This window comes from Anopheles coustani, chromosome 2, assembly GCF_943734705.1.
Source record: "Anopheles coustani chromosome 2, idAnoCousDA_361_x.2, whole genome shotgun sequence".
Taxonomy (NCBI): Eukaryota; Metazoa; Arthropoda; class Insecta; order Diptera; family Culicidae; genus Anopheles; species Anopheles coustani.
The window spans coordinates 9,580,087-9,599,343 of record NC_071289.1 but is presented as its reverse complement, the minus strand read 5'-3'; the positions used below and the strand labels follow the sequence as shown (position 1 = coordinate 9,599,343).

The 19,257-nt window shown below is 39.6% G+C and overlaps 2 protein-coding genes across 2 annotated transcripts; both read right to left on the bottom strand.

The window, feature by feature from the left end:
• Nucleotides 1–1,349: 1,349 nt before the first annotated feature.
• On the bottom strand, nt 1,350–2,452 carry LOC131262010 (fibrinogen-like protein A). Its single transcript, XM_058263902.1, has 2 exons — nt 2,351–2,452; nt 1,350–2,144 (listed from the first exon to the last, which is right to left on the bottom strand). Exons 1-2 carry the CDS (start codon nt 2,450–2,452, stop codon nt 1,350–1,352), a joined length of 897 nt encoding a protein of 298 aa, XP_058119885.1.
• An 8,075-nt stretch (nt 2,453–10,527) lies between these two features.
• Nucleotides 10,528–11,739, bottom strand: LOC131262005 (ficolin-3-like). Its single transcript, XM_058263894.1, has 3 exons — nt 11,638–11,739; nt 11,495–11,572; nt 10,528–11,406 (listed from the first exon to the last, which is right to left on the bottom strand). Exons 1-3 carry the CDS (start codon nt 11,737–11,739, stop codon nt 10,528–10,530), a joined length of 1,059 nt encoding a protein of 352 aa, XP_058119877.1.
• Between the last annotated feature and the right edge of the window lie 7,518 nt (nt 11,740–19,257).

Below are 19,257 nucleotides of genomic sequence, written 5' to 3'. Positions count from 1 at the left end.
ATTTAAAATGAAACATACGATACCCTACCGGGAAAGGCGCATGGATTCATCAAGGTGGTTTTTGTACACAAAAGTCATTATTTTTCCATGAAAAACTGGTCACAGGGAAAATGTTTACAATGTTCAAAATGAAGGTACATTTACGTTTGAAGTTATTTTGTGATCTAAAAAGAAAAAGGAAAGTGTTTAGCAAAGCACTTTTAAGTGTTATCAATGTTAAAACATGTTCTTCGGAAGCTGACACAAAATCTCACCAGCATCCGATGAGGAGGATATCTGCAAGACATTTATTTGACCAGCGTCCGTTTGGCGTCCGATTTCAGCCGTCACCCCTACACAATCCTTTACAGCTACGATGGTGAGTTTTCCAGGGCAGGATGTACTGAAAAATGAATGAAAACATGAGCGCATTTGAAACACGATTAACACTACCCTCGTTGCACGTCTGCGGTCCACCGTATACACCCTTCGATGAATGCACAATGTAGGATGTTGGAATTAGCTAGAAGGGATTCGTAAGTCGGATGGGGAGGGAGGAAATGTGGACAGAAAGAGGTGAGACAATGACATGAACAGTTAGCCAAAGGGCGTTTCAATTATTTACGCCAATGTCTGCGTGTGAAACGATTTGTAACGATTGTAGCGAACACATTCTTGGGGCGATAAATTTTAACATACAACATTATGCAAGTGGTGAAGTTGCGTTTCTCTGGGTTTGTGGCTATTTTCAAGAGAGTCTTACTTATGGAAGTACTATCAATTAAATATTTATCTACGAACTTGGAAAATTGATACTATTTGAAATTTAGAAAACATTTTTTCTTAATTTCCTTAAACAGTTTGATCAACGAAAAGTTTACTATCAAATTTTCATTTCAACTGACGTCTTTCCAATCGATGATAATTTCGTTTATTAATAATTGTACTCTTCTATAGTGGGGGTTCGCGACAACCGAGCGGTAGCGCCGGTTATAAAATCGGCCCATGAGCGCCGGACCCTCCCCTGTACGAGAGGACTGACTATCCACGTACAACAGGAAAACAAGTCTCGTAAGCCCTTAACGGATAGGCATGACTAACTCGGGGTCGTTACGCCAAGAAGAAAATTTTATTTGGTTGAATCTATTTCTTCACCCTTGTTTCTTTCTTTTTTGATTTTTTTCTCTTTGAATGCAAACGAACATTTCATTATTTCACAGGTTTTTATTCAAAAGCAATTGCTGTGCATAGCAATGCTTGTATAAAATTCTCGGTTTATTACTTTAATTTGGAAGAGGAGGGAGAGAGGGGACAAAGATGCTGAAGCTGATGAACATCTTCACTGACGAGGTAATCGCATTATGTTTTCGTTAATTAATAATACCGCGAATCATCATTCGTGAGTAAGACAAACCACGAACGTCTTTTTTGAAATCGTACCACACCATCGCACCACCATCTCTTCTTGTGTTATGATAACGCCCGTTCAAATTGGAAAGGAGGCAGTTGGTGTACCTCCAGGCTCCGTGCGCATTCTTAGCACAATTATCAGGACCTGAGTCATTGTCGCGATCGAATGTGCTAAACTTGTGATTCTTGTGGGTCGTCATCGAATCTCCTGCTGTCCCTGAGTATGTCCCTAACTTCTTCAACACATACAACTCCGATTCGTCCCCTATCTCAAACTCGTCGTACTTAGCGTATCCGTAGTTTCCGTGGAAATCTTTCATTTCCACCAGCAGTTCATGCGGTCGGTTTTTGGTAATTTGATGCACGTATTCTAGCCCGAGCCAGAATTCGCCATTTACATTCCCGAATCCGTTGCGGTACTCCGTCCAGTTCCTATAAAAGTCAACTGAACCGTCGAACCTATGCTGGATTACCGTCCAGCCGCCTTCGAACTTATTTTGTTCGCAAAAGACCTCGAATGGTTTCGAATTTTTCCACAAACGGAACAGATACGTGCCAGATTTTTTAGTAACTTGACGACATGAACGGACAGGGGCAGGCATCAAATTCGTTAGAATATCAAGAATTTCCTTATTTTCTTCTAGTTTCTTGAGCTCAGTTAGCGATGTTTCCTGAATGTGGTCAATTTTGAGCATCAAATGGTCCTTCAATTCCTCCAATTTAGTTCGTGTACTCGCTTCGGATGCCTCCACACTCTGCAAAAGAGGCAACAATTGATTTCACAAAATTCAACTGATATGATTTTCAAGATTGCAACACCTATTGCACGCTTCCGTACCTTTTTCAAAGAGTCTTCCATTGCATGCATTTTGGCCTGTAGACGAAGCTCCGTTTCCTACAAATAGTTGATATTTTTCTCCATTATCATCGTATTTTCAATTAACTTGTGCTCGGTATTCACCTTCAGCGAACTTTTCATAGTTTGCTCCACCTCTTGCAGCTTGTCTTGCAAGTAATCGAGCTTTGTCATTAAAAGCTCCATCTCGAAACCTCCTATTGCCATTGTCAGCCGGGCAGATAAAACTACACCAAAACATAGCACCAACATATAACTACTATTATTCATGACTCTCAATTTGCTGTAATTCAAAGCACTCAAACGCACAATCAGAACGAAAGATGAAACACGACTGAGGATCGTGCGAATTCGTTTGGCTCGGGAAGGCAAGAAATACAAAGTGTGTGTTCTGAGCGATAACGCGTGCACAATCATCACCAACACTGAGCCAATTGATCACGAACATATTTTGGCAAAAACTTGTTCTTACTGGGTGACCCATAGCTTTATGATACACATCAGCTCGTACCACAAACTGAGTCGAGAGCGTGAACTGATTATGTTATCTCGAGCGGTAATTCCCTGTTTCGCTTTCTGATTCGTCAAACGATCAAGACTCGTTGGAGTTCTGCGACTGCCAAGCGATAGCGCTGATTAGAAAATCGGCCCATGAGCACCAGGGATCACCACCTCGACGGCGTGGGTCTGAATTCCAACCGAGACCGGACCCTCCCCTGTACGAGAGGGAGTGACTACCCACGTACTCAAAGGGAAAAAGTCTCGTAAGCCCTTAACGGGCAGGCATGACCAAGAGGTCGTTACGCCAACAAGAAGAAGAAGACTCTTCTATAGTAAGGCTCAAACGATGCTAATGAACTGCAATTTAAGGTGCAGTTTAAAGGCTATTCTGTTTTAGGAAAACTCCTTTGTTGTCAACAACATGTGATCAAACATGAGCCAAACACACATTGGTTTTTGTGTCCCACATCACGAAACAGCACCAAAGCGATAGTGGACCCTCTTCTGAAACAGTTTGTATGAAAAAAAATTAACCAGACAAGATTGGCATCAAATTCGGGAAAGCGGGAAAGTGTCGCCGAGTCAACAAACTCATCCTCGGGCACTACTTAACGGAACCTCTTTGTCGAGTCTGGCTCACGGCGAAAGCAAACAATGTGGTTGGCAAATATTTATCGAATGATACGCAATTTCCTGAGTAAGCTTCGTTGATGAAGATGACAGGAAACTCTTTAGTGTGCACACACGCACTCACACGTGCGAAGTCGATGAACTGTTTGGTGATATGGTGTGCCGTGTGCCAAATTGGTTGTTGAATTTATGTCTCCTCCCTTTGGGAATTGGTGCCGTAATTATGATCGAGTGTTCGATTAACTATCGGAGGACGTTTCAAGCAGTTCTTTTTTAACGGTGCCAAGGAAGGAATTTTCAAGGATGCAATAAATCTTTATAAATAACATGGTCAGACATTACAGACTATTTATGGATGTACATGTGTGTGAGGAATATTTATTGCTTTGATTAACAGCAGCATTATTATTGTATTACAAATTAAAATTTGTATTATATACGCCATTATATATAAGAAAAACAGTAAAAATTACAAATATGTTGCAGAACTCGTATATCGAACGTTTGAAATGTTTTTTTTTGTGCGAGAACGAAGGAGTTTATGCTTTCCGAAAACGACCGTCCAGTGCTGTAATGAAAATTTCATAATTAGGCTTGCATTAAAACTCACACTCCATGTAAATTAGTGCAGCTTATGAGCTTTTCTACGCTTTGGTTTGGCAGCAGTGGACTCGTTTCAGCTTCGACAAAAACTCCTCACCAACACCAAGCGCACCGGAACTGAGCTGCATCCTTTGGAACAGCTGAAAATCATTAAAATTCAAGTCTGCCATTTTCGGAAGCCCACTTTTTCCGGGTCATGCTTAGCGTCGCAAAAGGACCCCAGCGAATTGCGGAAGTCATGCTCCGAAAAGGCCAAACGTTCGCTCTGGTCTCTATCGAACTGAAACGCTTTCAAAAAACAATTTATGATCATACTTTTCCCCCGACAATATGCAAATCTCTTTTAAGCACCTTACTACGTGGGTTTCGTTAAGAAAATGCTTGTAGCGTACAAAGGGAAGATATGAAACGCTACGGCAGGGTTTGCGATCCGCTGGTTTCAAAGTTTTCGCTTTTGTTTTGTGTGTTTGTTTTTATTATCATCTCCCCAAGAGCAACACTACCTTGAAGATGTCGTGTAATATAACAATTTTGACCTTGTGAGAAAAAAATCCCAACTTGCATCGCATCGTAACGTGCATGAGTAATGTTCTAAACCACGACCGAAAACCGTTCGCCTCTGCAAGGCCAATAGGTCGTCAGAGTTCACGAGTTTCTTGCCTTCACCAAGTTTTGCATCAGCTTCGCAGCCGACTATGCTCCGACTGTTCTTCACAAACTCACTGCAATCCTAAACTGCACACACAGTAAACTGGAAACACCGTGAAAATCATTCCAAAAGGGTGCGAACACGTGTAAATTTGTTTCCGGAAAACTTGCTCTCGAGAAAACAATGAACTCGTTGGTGATGATAGCGTAACTATCACCCGTTGGCTTGTGTTCGTTCGTAGCACCGTCGCCATGGTGACACAATTGGTCTCGCTCTGGTTAACAACTTGTAATTAATAAATCATAGTTTCATAACTTTGTCTGGCCACAGAAAATGGCATTTGCTGGAACGAAATACTTGGTAAAAGTTGTACGAAAAGTTGTTGCACGTTGATTTTTGTTTGGTCGAAAGTTATATCTGTGTTATACGCACTTGAAAAATGAAATGCAGAGGTTGAATTTTAATTCTAATATTTCAAATTTAAGAAAAATTAAACACACGCGTGCTGTCTGGAAACTCCGCGAATCCTGCTGATGAAAGATAATGGCACGAATAAGTCGCTCTCGTTAATTCACACCCGTTTGGAGTGTGAAAATAAAAGCGAATTCATGGAGTTCTTCAGTCGCTTTAATAACCATGAAAATATTACCATGCGGTGGATTTAATTGCGTTGGCACGTTCTTAATCGAACCCTTCCGCATGGTAGAGGTGAAAGAGAAATATTCTAACTGAAGCAAAAACCACATCCTATTATCGAGGTATTTGTATTATATATCACAATGCGCAAATTTTTCGAATGTCTTTAGACAATTTCTTTCCGAATATTACTTTCCATGTTTTTCTGATGGCTGGTTTTAAAACCCTTGATGAAAAGTGAGATATAAAACTCTTCGAAGAGACTGACTTTGGTTTCCGTCGTATCGTTGCGTTCCATTGATGCAAATCATTTCTTAGTTTATTGTTATTCTGCCAACGTGCGTTCTGCCTGATCATTTCACAATCGCACTACGTGCATCGCCTTATTTTTCCTCCTCTTCGACACGAAAAACTATGCACCGACCGAAAAACTGTCGATAGTCTAGCGCTGCGCGGAAACAGCTGCAAGTCAGCATGGACGGAAAACAAAAAAATGCTTCACAACCGGATCTCTCTGCCATTGACTCTCACCATCAGCTGCTTACTCTGCTTTCGTGCCGTGCAAGAATGCATATGAGTATGGACTATTTTCCACGACACCAAAAGTTCTTGTGCTTGTTAAAAACCTCATAAAAACACTCTCTCGGCAATGCAATGGAGTGGCGAAAACAAGGGGAACCGCTTCGTAGCACTTTTCCGGGACGAACCATGTGACACCAGTCACCGCTTCGTTGAATGGCAGTCGATTTTGGGGTTTTCCTCATCTTCGTTTTTGCTCGGTTCGTTATTGTATCACACTATACTTCGCGAGGAACAAGCGCATCGTCTTGTAAAGCATTTTCATTTTTCACGACCGATTGACATCGCGCTGCACATGGCGCATGGCATGAATAAGTAGTTTCGAATGATGTTTAATGTTCAATATTGTACCTCTACCCTACGCAACTCGTGCCAATGGATAGGGTGGTACCCTTTTCTAGCCTTCGAAACAACCTGTTTCCAGAAAAAAAGCCAACGGTGAGAATTTGAACAGCTGCTAGATGACTTATAGTACTATCCATGTGTAAACAAAAGAAATAAAATAATGGAGTATGATTTATTAGTACAGCAAAGAAAGATTCAATATTGCATCAACGTTTTAAACAAAGTTTTGATACTAAATATCGTTTAGGTTAACTGCTAATGAATGCAAAATAACAGCTCAAACTTATTAAAATGCATGAAAACCCATTTGAAGGGAAGTATGTTATACATATGATTTGTGGTTGAATAGTTATAAGTGTTCAAAGGAACAGTAATTGCCTACAACATGAGGATGTAGGGAGCGCAACCTTTCCCATCCGTAAGTAATTGGTTCGCGATGTGCAACATATGCGCTTGGTTCTTCGAAACCCTATAAAGTGCAGATGGCACCACATCAATTAGTTTAATGGAGATTTGATAAAATCTACCCAACCACGGCTCCACAGCGCACCACCATGATCAACGGTTTATTCAAATTTATGTCTCATCCCGCGTCTGACCGAACCCCACATGACGTCAGTTCAATGCTTAGCTTTTTCCAATTACCATTCAATCATGCGGTGCCGTTGTCCCTTCTCAGCGCAAACCCGATGGGAAAGCGCCAGTCTTCGTCCGGTGTCCGGACCATCGTTCGCGTATGTCACACGGTTAAGGATTGTGGCCGAAGTTGAGCACCATCGATCCGACCAGGGTCCATTATGCGCCGATTGAAATGTGTGGATTTTCAAATCATTAGCGCTAATTAATTGAGCACGCCGCACCAATCTGTGATGCACCAGTGTGTCACGGAATACTAACCCAAAGCATTCTCACTCAGGGTAACATCCACGCTTTTAGGATGCGAATACGAATCATCCACTCTGTTGGAGGTGGAGTTGGGGGTAAAATATAAAAAAAACAATTGTCTTTTTAATACTCTTCTATTTACATTCTATCATAGAAAACATGTGTAATAAATCTTTGCATAAGTTAGACAAGAAAAGGTGGAGGTTTTACTTTCTCGGTTGGATCCTCATAAATAAGATCAATAAACAGAAGGACAAAAGGACAAAAAGATATACAAAAATCCTTACTAAATACCAAACGTACAACAAACGAAAAGAAACCTTTCGATAAGTGTTTTTACATTTGACGATCAATGATGTTTATCAGGCGATGAATTCTTTATTTTCTTTGTTCTATCCTCGTACGAATCAAATTAAATCAAATTGTTTTGTATTTTACATTTGCAGCGGAGATTATTTTGGTTTTCCGTTTTAGTTTTACCTCTAGCACTCTACTGGATGGGGACACATATTTACTTAATTGAAGTATACAACAGAATCGTTCAATTTGGCGCTCCACCACGCTTCCCGTGGAAATTTTGTTGGGAAACTTTCATGAAAATCAAATCAAGAAAAAGTTCACTTTGGACGCTAAATTTACGGCTTAATGACGGAGCAGTTTTTATGTTTGCCACACAAACATTCCGAGCCGCTTAACATGACTTTGTTTATATGCACCATGGTTTCATTAGCCACCTTATTCTACGAAAACGGGGATCAGTAATGTTCCAATGAATTCGATTTTCCAAATAAAACGGCAGTAGGAAAGGGAAAAATCATAAACAACGGGATGTTATTGGATTTTTTCAATCTCAGATAATGTTTTCTACTAAAGGAGATTGGGTTTTCCTTGATATCATCAATTTATTTGCTGTAAATCCATGAAACCCCCCCGTTGAAAATCTTCAACAATGGCACTTGGAGTTCTTGTTGATTCTCCGATGTTGATCAATTAAATTTGTCTGTTTGCAAATTCCCATTGCCAGAAAAACCCACATCCAGTCTAGGAACAACATCTCTGTAAATGGAATCGAAGAAGATGTTTGATTTGATTCAATTGTGAAACGATCCTTCAGGGAATCGAGGCGTAAGCAAATCCAACAATCAATTTAACTTTGCTCGACTGAGCATGTAACGATATTAGTTTTCGTGGAAATTTTAGCACCCTCGGAAAATGTTTCATTCGACATTCTTGATTGGTGGGGAATTCACGAACAACTAGCCAGCTAACGTTCAATGCACACTTATTATCTATTGGGGATTTGGTGGTGTTGGACCGTGTTCATAGAGTGTTGTTGCGAATATTTGAATTAACGCATCAAATACGCATTGTCATAAGAGATATCAAGCAAAACCGGTGTATCTTGAAGCCCATTGTCCTGATTGATTGGAATGCTTTTCATGAATACGATTTATCATCCGGCAAAATTCTTAGCGATTTGTGGTCTTCCTTCAATTTCACTTTATTGTATACTTGTACATCCCTTCACTACAAAGATCTAATGTAATGAATAATAGGTATCATATTTAAGTTATAAAAATATACAGCAAAGATAATCCTACAAAAGTAAGTTGATGAAAAACAAAATATTGATATTCAAGAATGCGCTTTCATTCAACCGTTTTGCTCATTGAAGCATGCTCCATAAAATCTGTACTATACATAATAGCTTACTGCTAAATTATATATTCATTATTTTTACAATATAATATATTTATGCTTTTGTTGGGCTTTGGACTCCAATAATTATTTACAAGGTTTAAAAATAAAATATACACAACGTGTCACAATCAGCTAGATCAAATAACATCCATCATGAAATCAAATTACCAATTAAGACAAACCGCGTAACCGTTGTTTAATACCTTCGTTGCTAAAACATGTTTTACGAACTCACATGGTGCCATGTGCGCTTTCGCTTAATTGTTCATTTTAAAATATGCGAGTGACAGCCAATAGATAACAACATTCATCACAAAAGGATTGTTTTCAATGCATCGACCGAATAATGCATCCCATTTGGGAGTTCGATATAAGAAAAAATGTCAAAAATCGGTCAAATGCCACCCAAATCTTGTCGAGCTAAATTCATGCGTTCAAAGTCTTAGTATGGCTTGCTGTGGACCGTCCTACAACAAGGACATACATGTCTTCGGGCAGAAGGAGCTCACACATGTTGATCTTGTACGCTGTCAGCCGATTTGTTGTCGCTTCTCCTTTGCCTCCGTCAGCCTGGGGTCAAACAGCTTTGAGAAACAGCTTGCCCAAAGCGAAACCGACCTTAAACCAGGGATGCGTTTGATTATCGAAAGAAACGAACCGGATAATTTATCTATTTTGTACCGTCAATTGTCAGTGAAATCATTAATCTTGCAGCCCATTGGAAATACCGTCTCCGTTCTATCGGTCTTTGCTGCTTGGTACCAGGTGTGTATGTATGCCACTAGGACATGGCAAAGCCCAATATGTTGAAACCGTGGTGTTAAGGTCTTAAAAAATCGCTCTGTATATACTTTGGACAATCATGTGTTCAAATATATGAACAGAAATATTTTATCTGTATCAGGAAAAGGTCAAGTTTGAATATAAATGTGGTTTCATATTTTATACATACCATCTTGAATCATTCTATCGTACTTACCAATGCTATGTCATCCATGTTGGTATTTTAAACAGTAAACCAAAAGTTTCATCATCTCCACGAAGGACACCGAAGTCTTCTTTCTTTCTTGACATGTGTACGGTTTGAAATCCTACGTTGACAGTGCCATGTCTAATATGTAAAGGCAAAATAGGTAATGAAACCATTCCCAAGACTTATTACCATTAAAATATATCAATGTTAAGGTTTATAGAGAAGCAGTTTTACCTAAACTATAGCTTAGAAACGATCCTCGGAAATGGGAAACCGTGTTAGAAAATTCAATTATTCTAATACAATTTACGCGGGGGCTCCGCGACAACCGAGCGGTAGCACCGGTTGGAAAATCGGCCCACGAGCGCCGGGGCTTACCACCTCGACGGCGTGGGTTCGAATCCCAACCGAGACCGGACCCTCCCCTATACGAGAGGGAGTGACTATCCACGTACTCAAAAGGAAAAAAGGCTAGTAAGCCCTTAACGGGCAGGCATGACCAACTCGAGGTCGTTACGCCAAGAAGAAAATTTTATTTGGTTGAATCTATTTCTTCACCCTTATTTCTTTCTTTTTTGTTTTTTTTTCTCTTGCAATGCAAACGATCATTTTATTATAAAACAATCGGTTTTTATTCAAAAACAATTGCTGTGCATAGCAATGCTTGTATAACATTTTCTGCTTATTACTTTAATTTGATAGAAAAGAAGAGAGAGAGGGAACAAAGATGCTGCAGGTGATGAACATCTTCACTGGTGAGGTAATCGCTTTATGTTTCCGTTAATTAATAATACCGCGAATCATCATTCGCGAGTAAGACAAACCACGAACGTCGGTTTTGAAATGGTACCACATCATCGCACTATAATCATTTGTTGTGTTCCGATAACGCCCGTTCAAATTGGAATTGTAGCACTCGTTGTACCACCAGGCTCCGTGCCTAAGCTCAGCACAATTACCCTCCTTCCACCTGTCATTATCTCGATCGAATGTGCTAAACTTTTGATTCTTGTGGATCTCCATCGAATCACCTGATGTCCCTGAGTATGTTCCTAACTTCTTCAACGCATACAACTCTGATTCGTCCCCTATCTCAAACTCATCATACTTAGCGTATCCGTAGTTTCCATGAAAATCTTTTATTTCCACCAGCAGTTCATGCGGTCGGTTTTTGGTAAGTTGATGCACGTATTCTAGCCCAAGCCAGAATTCACCATTAATATTCCCGAATCCATTTCGGTACTCCGTCCAGCTCCGATAAAAATCGACTGAGCCTTCATACCTATGCTGGATTACAATCCAGCCGCCCTCGAGCTTATTTTGTTCGCAAAAGACGTTGAATGGTTTGCTATCCTCCCCTATTTTGAACATGTAAGTATCCGATATACTGAGAGCTTGCCGACATGAACTCACTGGATGCATAAAGTTAAGCAACTTAGTGGTGAATTTTCCTTGGATACTAATATTTCGTACCAAATCTGTCAACATGTCGAGAGTTTTTTTGTTCTCTCCAAGTTGCTTCAGTTCAGTTTGGGTCTTTTCCTGGATTGTTTTTGTTTCAGTCGACAGTTGTAGCTGCATATTGTCCATCCTGGAAATCAACTGATTCTTCACTTCTTCTAAGTTGGTCCGTGTATTCTCTTCACTTGTCTTAACAATCTGCAAAAGAAGCAAACATCAACTTAAAAAAGTCGGTCATCGCATTTTACTGGACCGGATCTCCAACACCTATTGCATGCTTCCTTACGTTTTCCAAATAGTCGATCTTTTCGTTGATTTTATTTTCGTGTTTTTCAAGCTTCTCTTGTAGACGCAGCTCCGTTTCCTACAAAGAGTTGATATTTTTCTCCATTATCATCGTTTTTTTAACTTAAATTGCTGGGGATTTACCTTCAGCGAACTTTTCATAGTTTGCTCCACCGCTTGCAGTTTATCTTGCAAATAATCGAGCTTTGTCATTAAAAGCTCCATCTCGAAACCTCCTATTGCCATTGTCAGCCGGGCTGATAAAATTACACCAAAACACAGCACCAACATATAAGTACTATTATGCATGACTTTCAACTTGCTGTAATTCAAAGCACTCAAACGCACAATCAGAACGAAAGATGAAACACGACTGAGGATCGTGCGAATTCGTTTGGCTCGGAAAGGCAACAAAGAACAGGGAACAAATTCTGATAATGTGTTCTGAGCAATAACGCGCACACAATCATCAGCAACACTGAGCCAATTAATCGCTAACATATTTTTGCAAAAACTTGTTCTTATTGGGTGACCCATAGCTTTATGGTAAACGACAGCTCATGCCACAAACTGAGTCGAGAGCGTGAACTGATAATGTTATCTCGGACGGTAATTCCATGCTTCGCTTTCTGATTCGTCAAACGCTCACGACTCGTTGGAGTTCCATAACTGCCAAGCGATAGCGCCGGTTAGAAAATCGGCCCACGAGCGCCGGGGCTCACCACCTCGACGGCGTGGGTTCGAATCCTAACCGAGACCGGACCCTCCCCTGTACGAGACGAATGACTACCCACGTACAACAGGGAAACAAGTCTCGTAAGCCCTTAACGGGCAGGCATGACCAAGAGGTCGTTACGACGACGAAGAAGAAGAAGAAGAAGAAGAAGAAGAAGAAGAAGAAGAAGAAGAAAAAGAAGTAGAAGAAGCATACAATTTGATTCAACACTTTTCATTAGAATTGTACAAAATATGTGTGAGTTGTGAAATCTTTCTCCTTCTTACGCAGAACGAAACAATAAAACACATATTCTTCCTCGATGCGAACGTCCGAGCCAGCTGGTCGTATGGAGCATCGTATCGAACACATCATGAAATCCACCCTGGACCGAGTGGTCGCCCTGATGTATGTTGGTCCATTTGGAATAAATGCATCGCACCCGATGGATTCTGCTGCATTGCACTCGAGGATGGTTCTTCAGAAAATTGCTATCATTTGCGGATCCATTAGGTATTACGGGAGGGAATCGGGGAATAAAAAGGAATTTGGGGTTTTGTGTCCTCGCTTCTGGAAGATTACCGGTTCATCTTTTGGACCTCGGTTTTACCGAAGGATTGCCGGCTCTGTACCGAACTGTGATGCATCTGGGGTGGTAGGTTTTTGGTGTCAGTTTCAACAATGCGTCGAGGCAACTGCTGTGTAAAGGATTCTTTTTCGTCCTTTTCTTTTCATTGTTTGTTTCCGATTCTCAGTCGTCGTTTTGAGTTCCCTATAGTTGCGTTACGACCATGTGGTGGCGATCACTTACAATTCCAAACCTGTCCTCTTCCTTAATTCTATTGAAACATTGTATTCTTCATCTAAGCGTAAACTTTTCTACATTTCAAACATATTGACAAGTTAAAGATTTCGTGGTGGAAATATAAATCCTTCGTAGTTTTTCTTCAGTTGATTGGATTTTTGTGTACTTTGATATCTTTTTCTGTGATTCTTTTCAAACTGATGGAATTTACATCATACTGAAACTTGATTACTGGTCTAAAGCAACTTCGAGCTACAATCAGGCACTCTGATGTTCGATGTCCACGTGGCACTCCTTCTCGGATTCTCATAGGAATAACTTTCGCTTTCAAGTTGAACTAAATAAAGGCAACCCATAGACGGTTTATTACGGGACATCGTTGTGCACTCGACACGTATTGGAAAATTCAATCAATGTTTCATTGTGACCGTGTTAGTATCTGAAGCATAGATACTTTTTAAAAGATTGACGTTAATTTGCTTACAAACTTTTTCAGCAAGTTTTACATCTATTTTAGCTTGCCTTAAACGGGGAAGAGAGGAAAACAGACAGAAGGAAACGTTTTCATCAAAGATTTACTTGCGCAAGTCTTCCATCAAACATTTTGACAGATCTTCGCTCCACCGGAAAGCTTTTCCGAAAGCTTCGATGAGCTTCGCATTTTCTCCACTTTCTTTGCATTGCTCGGGAAAGTTTTCCTTCGGGTGCCTAATTTGCAGAACGTTTTGTTCTTGGTCTCGTATAAAGCAAGGAAACGGAGAATTTTGTTTCGGTTCCGAACGTAGTTCATAGGAGGTCGTGGCTTGAATCGGACATTTGGCGACCTCGGAACTTCAGTTTGTCCTGACGTTCCGATGCATGCGGATGCATGTTAGATCAACTTCCAGTCATTTTGGTCTTTATTATCGTTTTCTTGTTGAGTGAGTACCTCCGCGAAATTTTACAACGGTAAGAAGTACGTTATCTTTTGGTAAGGCGTGACCTGAAATCACGTGTTTAATTTGGCCGACCTAGAGATTTTGGGCAACAACGTTTTCGCCAGAATTAACAGATTTCCCAAGTGGCCGATTGAAAATGGAAATATATGAATATTCTTTTACTACTCTAGTAGAATGCGAGATTAAATCAGCCTCACCCGGTCGTATCAATCTCACATGGAAGCATTTTTTCAAACTTCACTTAAAATGAATTAACATACGAAATATAAGAAAGGATCAGATTGAAATATAAGAAAGGATCAGGAAATCTCGATTTTGTCCTCCTCTGGCTTTGGCTGAAATAAAACAGCACATATGTTGTTGTGTGAAACTTTTTTCGAATAAGCGATTCGTATGTTAGTGAGAAAGTGTGAAAACAAAACTTTGTGTTCACTTGATGTTTGCAATAACCACTCTTATTTCTTGATCATGATACAAGTGAAACATGTGCATAGCAGGTGTTTGAGTTCATTAAACACTTCTTAAAACAAAAATTAAAAGCTGTTCAATTCCAGTCTGCCCAATTCATGAGCTATAAAAAAACTAATACTCTGTTTGAATGTTTTTGATCTTCAAATCGTTCATAATATTGGTTGGAATTATATAACAAAAAGTAATAAACTTCGCTTCAGAACACGTGCAAGACTATAACGAACTTAATTAAGCGGTGTAAAACACTTTACTCCAAACCACAAAAATACCATGGAACCAGGAAAGGACAGGATTACCGGACGGTGATGCATAAACATTAATTAATATTATATTATAAACTGTCGTAAGGCGAACCAAAACATGAACATCATTTGCGGAGTGTACCATATGGAGACTCCCCGTAGTAAGGGTTGAGAGGTATAAAATCGCTTGCCTTTGTTTTGACAGTATCTCTTGTTACATTGCAGCGAGCCGAATTTTATCCTGTATTCTTTTAAAGGAGGGTGCCCATGGCGCAGCGGTAGCGCGAGGAAACACCACACCACAGGTGTGGGATTGAATCTCGAGTCTGGCACCCTCCGGTATTACGAACGGCTGACCACCGATCTATAATATACCGTCTTTCGGTCACACAAACTCTCTCCGGAGAGAGGCCTTGTCCCACTAGGGGATGTCGTGCCACATATAAATTCTTTTAAAGGTGATCCAGGGTACAGCGAAATCCTTAGCACAAGTTCAATTTTTTCGATTTTGTTTTGCAACAGCTGAGTAACAGCTTTACTGAGTAAACTTCAAAAATAAAGAAAATGAAACTACCGGTTTTATTCATTGCTTACTTAAACCAAGCTTGTTGTCATAGAGAAGTATCATCAAGAGAAATTGAATGGAAAATACTCAGTATATTATGATTTATTGAGATGTGTCAATGTAAGAAAGAACTGTTGAAAAAGAATAAAAGAATTCAAATTTTAATTCAAATAAAACCGTACAATAACAGTAAAATAACAGTATGGACGCGAACGGAAAAAAGCTAACCATTATGACCATTTTACCATCTGGCATAAATCATACTAATTCGAGAAATTAAATTTCGACTACAAACTTACCGTTTACCAGCAGCACGACTAATGATATATTTAAGAAAAGCTTTAGTCCGAGCAGATTTATGTATCCCATCGCGAAGGTGCTTTGTTTCGGTGAATTCGTTTCTATCACTGTGCTGATGTCGACTTCTTACCCTCTTTATTCACACTTACATTCCTCACACTGTCTTCTCTGTCTTCTGTACGATGTACTGCTGATCAGAAAGCTTAATCCCTTTTTTGAACGATTTGTTTGGTAGTCGCACTTTCTACCAAAGAAGGTGTATTTATCTCGTACCGATGAGTCGCTACCACTTCCCGGCTTAAGCCACTTCACGCCGCTACACTTTCCGTTCACTTATTGCTGCACCGAATCGCCAGTTTCATGCCACCGAGCGAGGAGATCCCTGGGCGAACCACTTCACTCCAGTCCTTGCGCGGCATCGGTTGCTTTCAACAATCGGCGCTTTATTGTTTCGCATTGCTCACTTGTTCTCTTGCCGCCGCAGCTGCAGTAGCATAAATGCAAAATGTTCTCCACCATCACATGGCCGCCAGCTCCCCCACGGTCACCACCATCCCAAAGCGATGAAGTTCGTGCAATTTTTCACCGACACTCTGGCCACCACTTCAGCAGACGCACGTTTTATTCATCCGCGTAATGCACCGGGGAAACACAAAAGCACACTTTTCCTCACCGGTTCGATCACATGTGTGGGACGACCAGGTTTCGAGTGGACATTAAGAACTTTGATTGCTACGGAAATTCACTGTCATTGACAAAATGTGTGAAAGCGCACAGCGATCGTTTCTTTTATCATCAACTGATGCAAGAATTTGTTTGATGCAATATAAAATGTAAAGTGTAGCTTTGAGACACCATGTAAGTGACTTTTTCATTTCTCTTGAACGCTGAAAGTTCTTAGTTTTCATAATACTGATAAATTTTGAGAACAAAATGGTTTTGTTCAAAAAGTCAGAAGTCAGAGGTTTTTCCGATTGAACTGCATTTTAATTTGACAAACCAAATGTTTTAATTTGAAATTATTTATGATCCGAATCTACACTAGTATCTATTTGGTTCATTCAAATTATTATTAAGTTGAACGGAAAATTTCTTGAGTAAATTCCTTTTAAAAGATATAATTTTGGTTTTCATAATTTAAATTTAGTTAACCAGCTTAAAAATCTTCTAGGAAAATACCAAGAAAGTACCCAAAAGTATTTCATGGCAAACTTCATGAAGCCATAACCTCTTAGAAAACTTCCTGTAGATGGAATACCATTATAAAAGTATCCTGGAAGAAGTCACCAACTAGGATTAGAAGTAAAATACATATCAATCTTGCCCATCCATTCTCCCACTCCCGCTTTTGCCAAAAGACCTTACGTATTTAACTCAGCTGCATAGTATCGCAGATTTGGCATAAGCTGAAAAATGGAAGCCTTACTTCTTAGAAGATTTGCTCCCCCCTGGGCACTTTACCGATTAGGCGGATGATGACACCCTCCGTTTTGTCAAACAACTTGTTGTCCCCATTGTTTCGCTTCGATGATGGAACGGTGTCGGTGTGAAAAGTCAACAAGTACTGCTGGTACGAAACAGGCAAGATGCGATGAAAGATGGGGAATATGTAAACATCGTGGATCACAAGCAGAGAAGAAAAATCACTTCCTTTGCAAAAAGTTAAAAGCATGAATAATAACGGTATCCATCAGGATGTCGGCAAAGAAACTTTCTCGAGTGAAAGATTAAAAATGGGGAAAAAGATATCAAATCGTATTAGGAAGTAAAGAAAGGGGTCGATAGGAAACAAATTGTTTAAAATGGATTAGAGAAAGATTTTTCGGCTTTGTTTATCAGATTGCTTTGTTTACTTCAGGCATGAAAGAATGTAGGATTTTATTAGATTCAATGAGACATGAGAATCAGTATGAGAAATGTAAAGTAAAAACATTTGCTTTGAGGATTGAATGTTAATAAGATGAACAAACAAAAGCCCACCCATTATAAGTCACTATTATTTTATCATCATTCATTATATTACTTCATAGGGCTTCTAGGATTGTACACTTCTATCGTTCGAAATATTCTTTTTACTAAGATTGACTCAGAAAAATTTGATTGGTTGTCTTTTTTAAAATCTTAATTTGAGTCATCCTGATAAGTGAACAACTTTCAAAACTGTCAGTGACCTTTTTCCAATGAATCCGAAATAAAAGTCAGCAATAGTGTTTTAAATCCATTTTGTAATTAGTTTTAAAATTTGACTATGGCTGTCGTACTAATTCAATTAATCCTTTCACGTTGATTTTGATAGCCTTCAGAAGGAAAAATTACCATTTCTCAAACGTCGTGTATCCCATTTTTGCCCATTTGAAGTGTCCTGCTGATCGAATTTAGACTTCAAACCATTAAACTGACAATCAAACAGACAGCTAACTCAATCAAAGTTCGTTGCGAATAGGTTATGATAATTACTACTCGAAAATTGTGTATACCAACAGTAAATATTCAATCGTGCGATGCTTTCAGCCACGATTGTCAGTTCCACAGACCTTTGCGTTCACAATATGGCTCTTTCCCCATTTCTACTATATCAACCGTCAAAGGTCTTTCACCCGTAACGCCCTTTCTCTGAGGGAAAAGGCTAAACTGCTCAGCGTTCAATGCAACAAGTTCATGGCAACCAAATTCAATTATTATATGTTACTCACCGCTAGTGGCGTCTAGTTTGCAAATAATTGGAGCTTCGTTCGCTCTGGGACCCTTTTTTGTACCCCGAACGAGCATCGAATGTGAAACCAATTGGGAAATTTTGCATAAAACGTCCGACCGGCTTGGCTTTGGAATGAAATTACTCGATTCAGTGTAAGTGCATTGGGCGAGAGAAGTAAAGCAGTAATAATCATTCAGATGCTTCTGAATATTTACAACGAAATCCAGCCCAGTGCCATATCTAGAACCTTTCATGGACTTATGTCGAGTGCAGAAAACTAAACCATTCTAGGCTCGGGACCAAAATGCTGTTAAGAGTTATATGCATCATCATTTTCCAGATCAAATTAGCTCTAAGTGCGTGTGTGCATCTCAAGCTTTAGAAGGATTTCTTCTTGAAAGGTTTGGGCAATAATACTGGGAGCTCCCGTGGAACAAATCGAGGCTGTTGGTTGCTTTGCCTATGGGATACAAGAAATTGAATGCACTCAATTGCCATATGCATTATTTATCTTCCTTCAGTATAAGCGTAGTTATGGTATTTGCTGCAATGTGCTGAGAATATCAATAATGCCTGTAAATTGCTCAGTTGTGTGAAATCAGTTTGCTAGAAACTTATGAAAACATAGAAAGTGTTTACTGGGTTATAAAAATTTTGTAAGTATAATACATTCAATAATATAAACAACTTTCCTGATTGAGAAAATTTAAATATTTTCAACTATACAACTATAGTAATTTATTGTGCAACTTCTTCCATGCTTGTCCAATCTCTGTAACTAATCACTTCACTAATTTAGTGAATAGAAGGAATTAATAAAAAAAAAGTGTCACTCGATGAAAATGTTCACTCCATCACACCATAGGCAAACCCCGTCCATAGAAGTAATTGTTTTCCTCCTAGGGTGAAAAACCGCATCAGACAAACTTTACCATCGTTTGCATGAAACTCCATGATTACTCCTGGTGTCGATACGTATTGCGAATTATGTTCGAAAACTGTTCGTTGGGAACGGGATATAAATTTAGTTCTG

Coding starts and splice junctions, on each gene's coding strand:
- LOC131262010 (XM_058263902.1), bottom strand. CDS start 2,452: ATGGCAATAGGAGGTTTCGAGATGGAGCTTTTAATGACAAAGCTCGAT. Junction 2,145..2,350: donor CTATGAAAAGTTCGCTGAAG/GTGAATACCGAG, acceptor CCTCTTTTGCAG/AGTGTGGAGGCATCCGAAGC.
- LOC131262005 (XM_058263894.1), bottom strand. CDS start 11,739: ATGGCAATAGGAGGTTTCGAGATGGAGCTTTTAATGACAAAGCTCGAT. Junction 11,573..11,637: donor CTATGAAAAGTTCGCTGAAG/GTAAATCCCCAG, acceptor AACTCTTTGTAG/GAAACGGAGCTGCGTCTACA. Junction 11,407..11,494: donor AGATCGACTATTTGGAAAAC/GTAAGGAAGCAT, acceptor CTTCTTTTGCAG/ATTGTTAAGACAAGTGAAGA.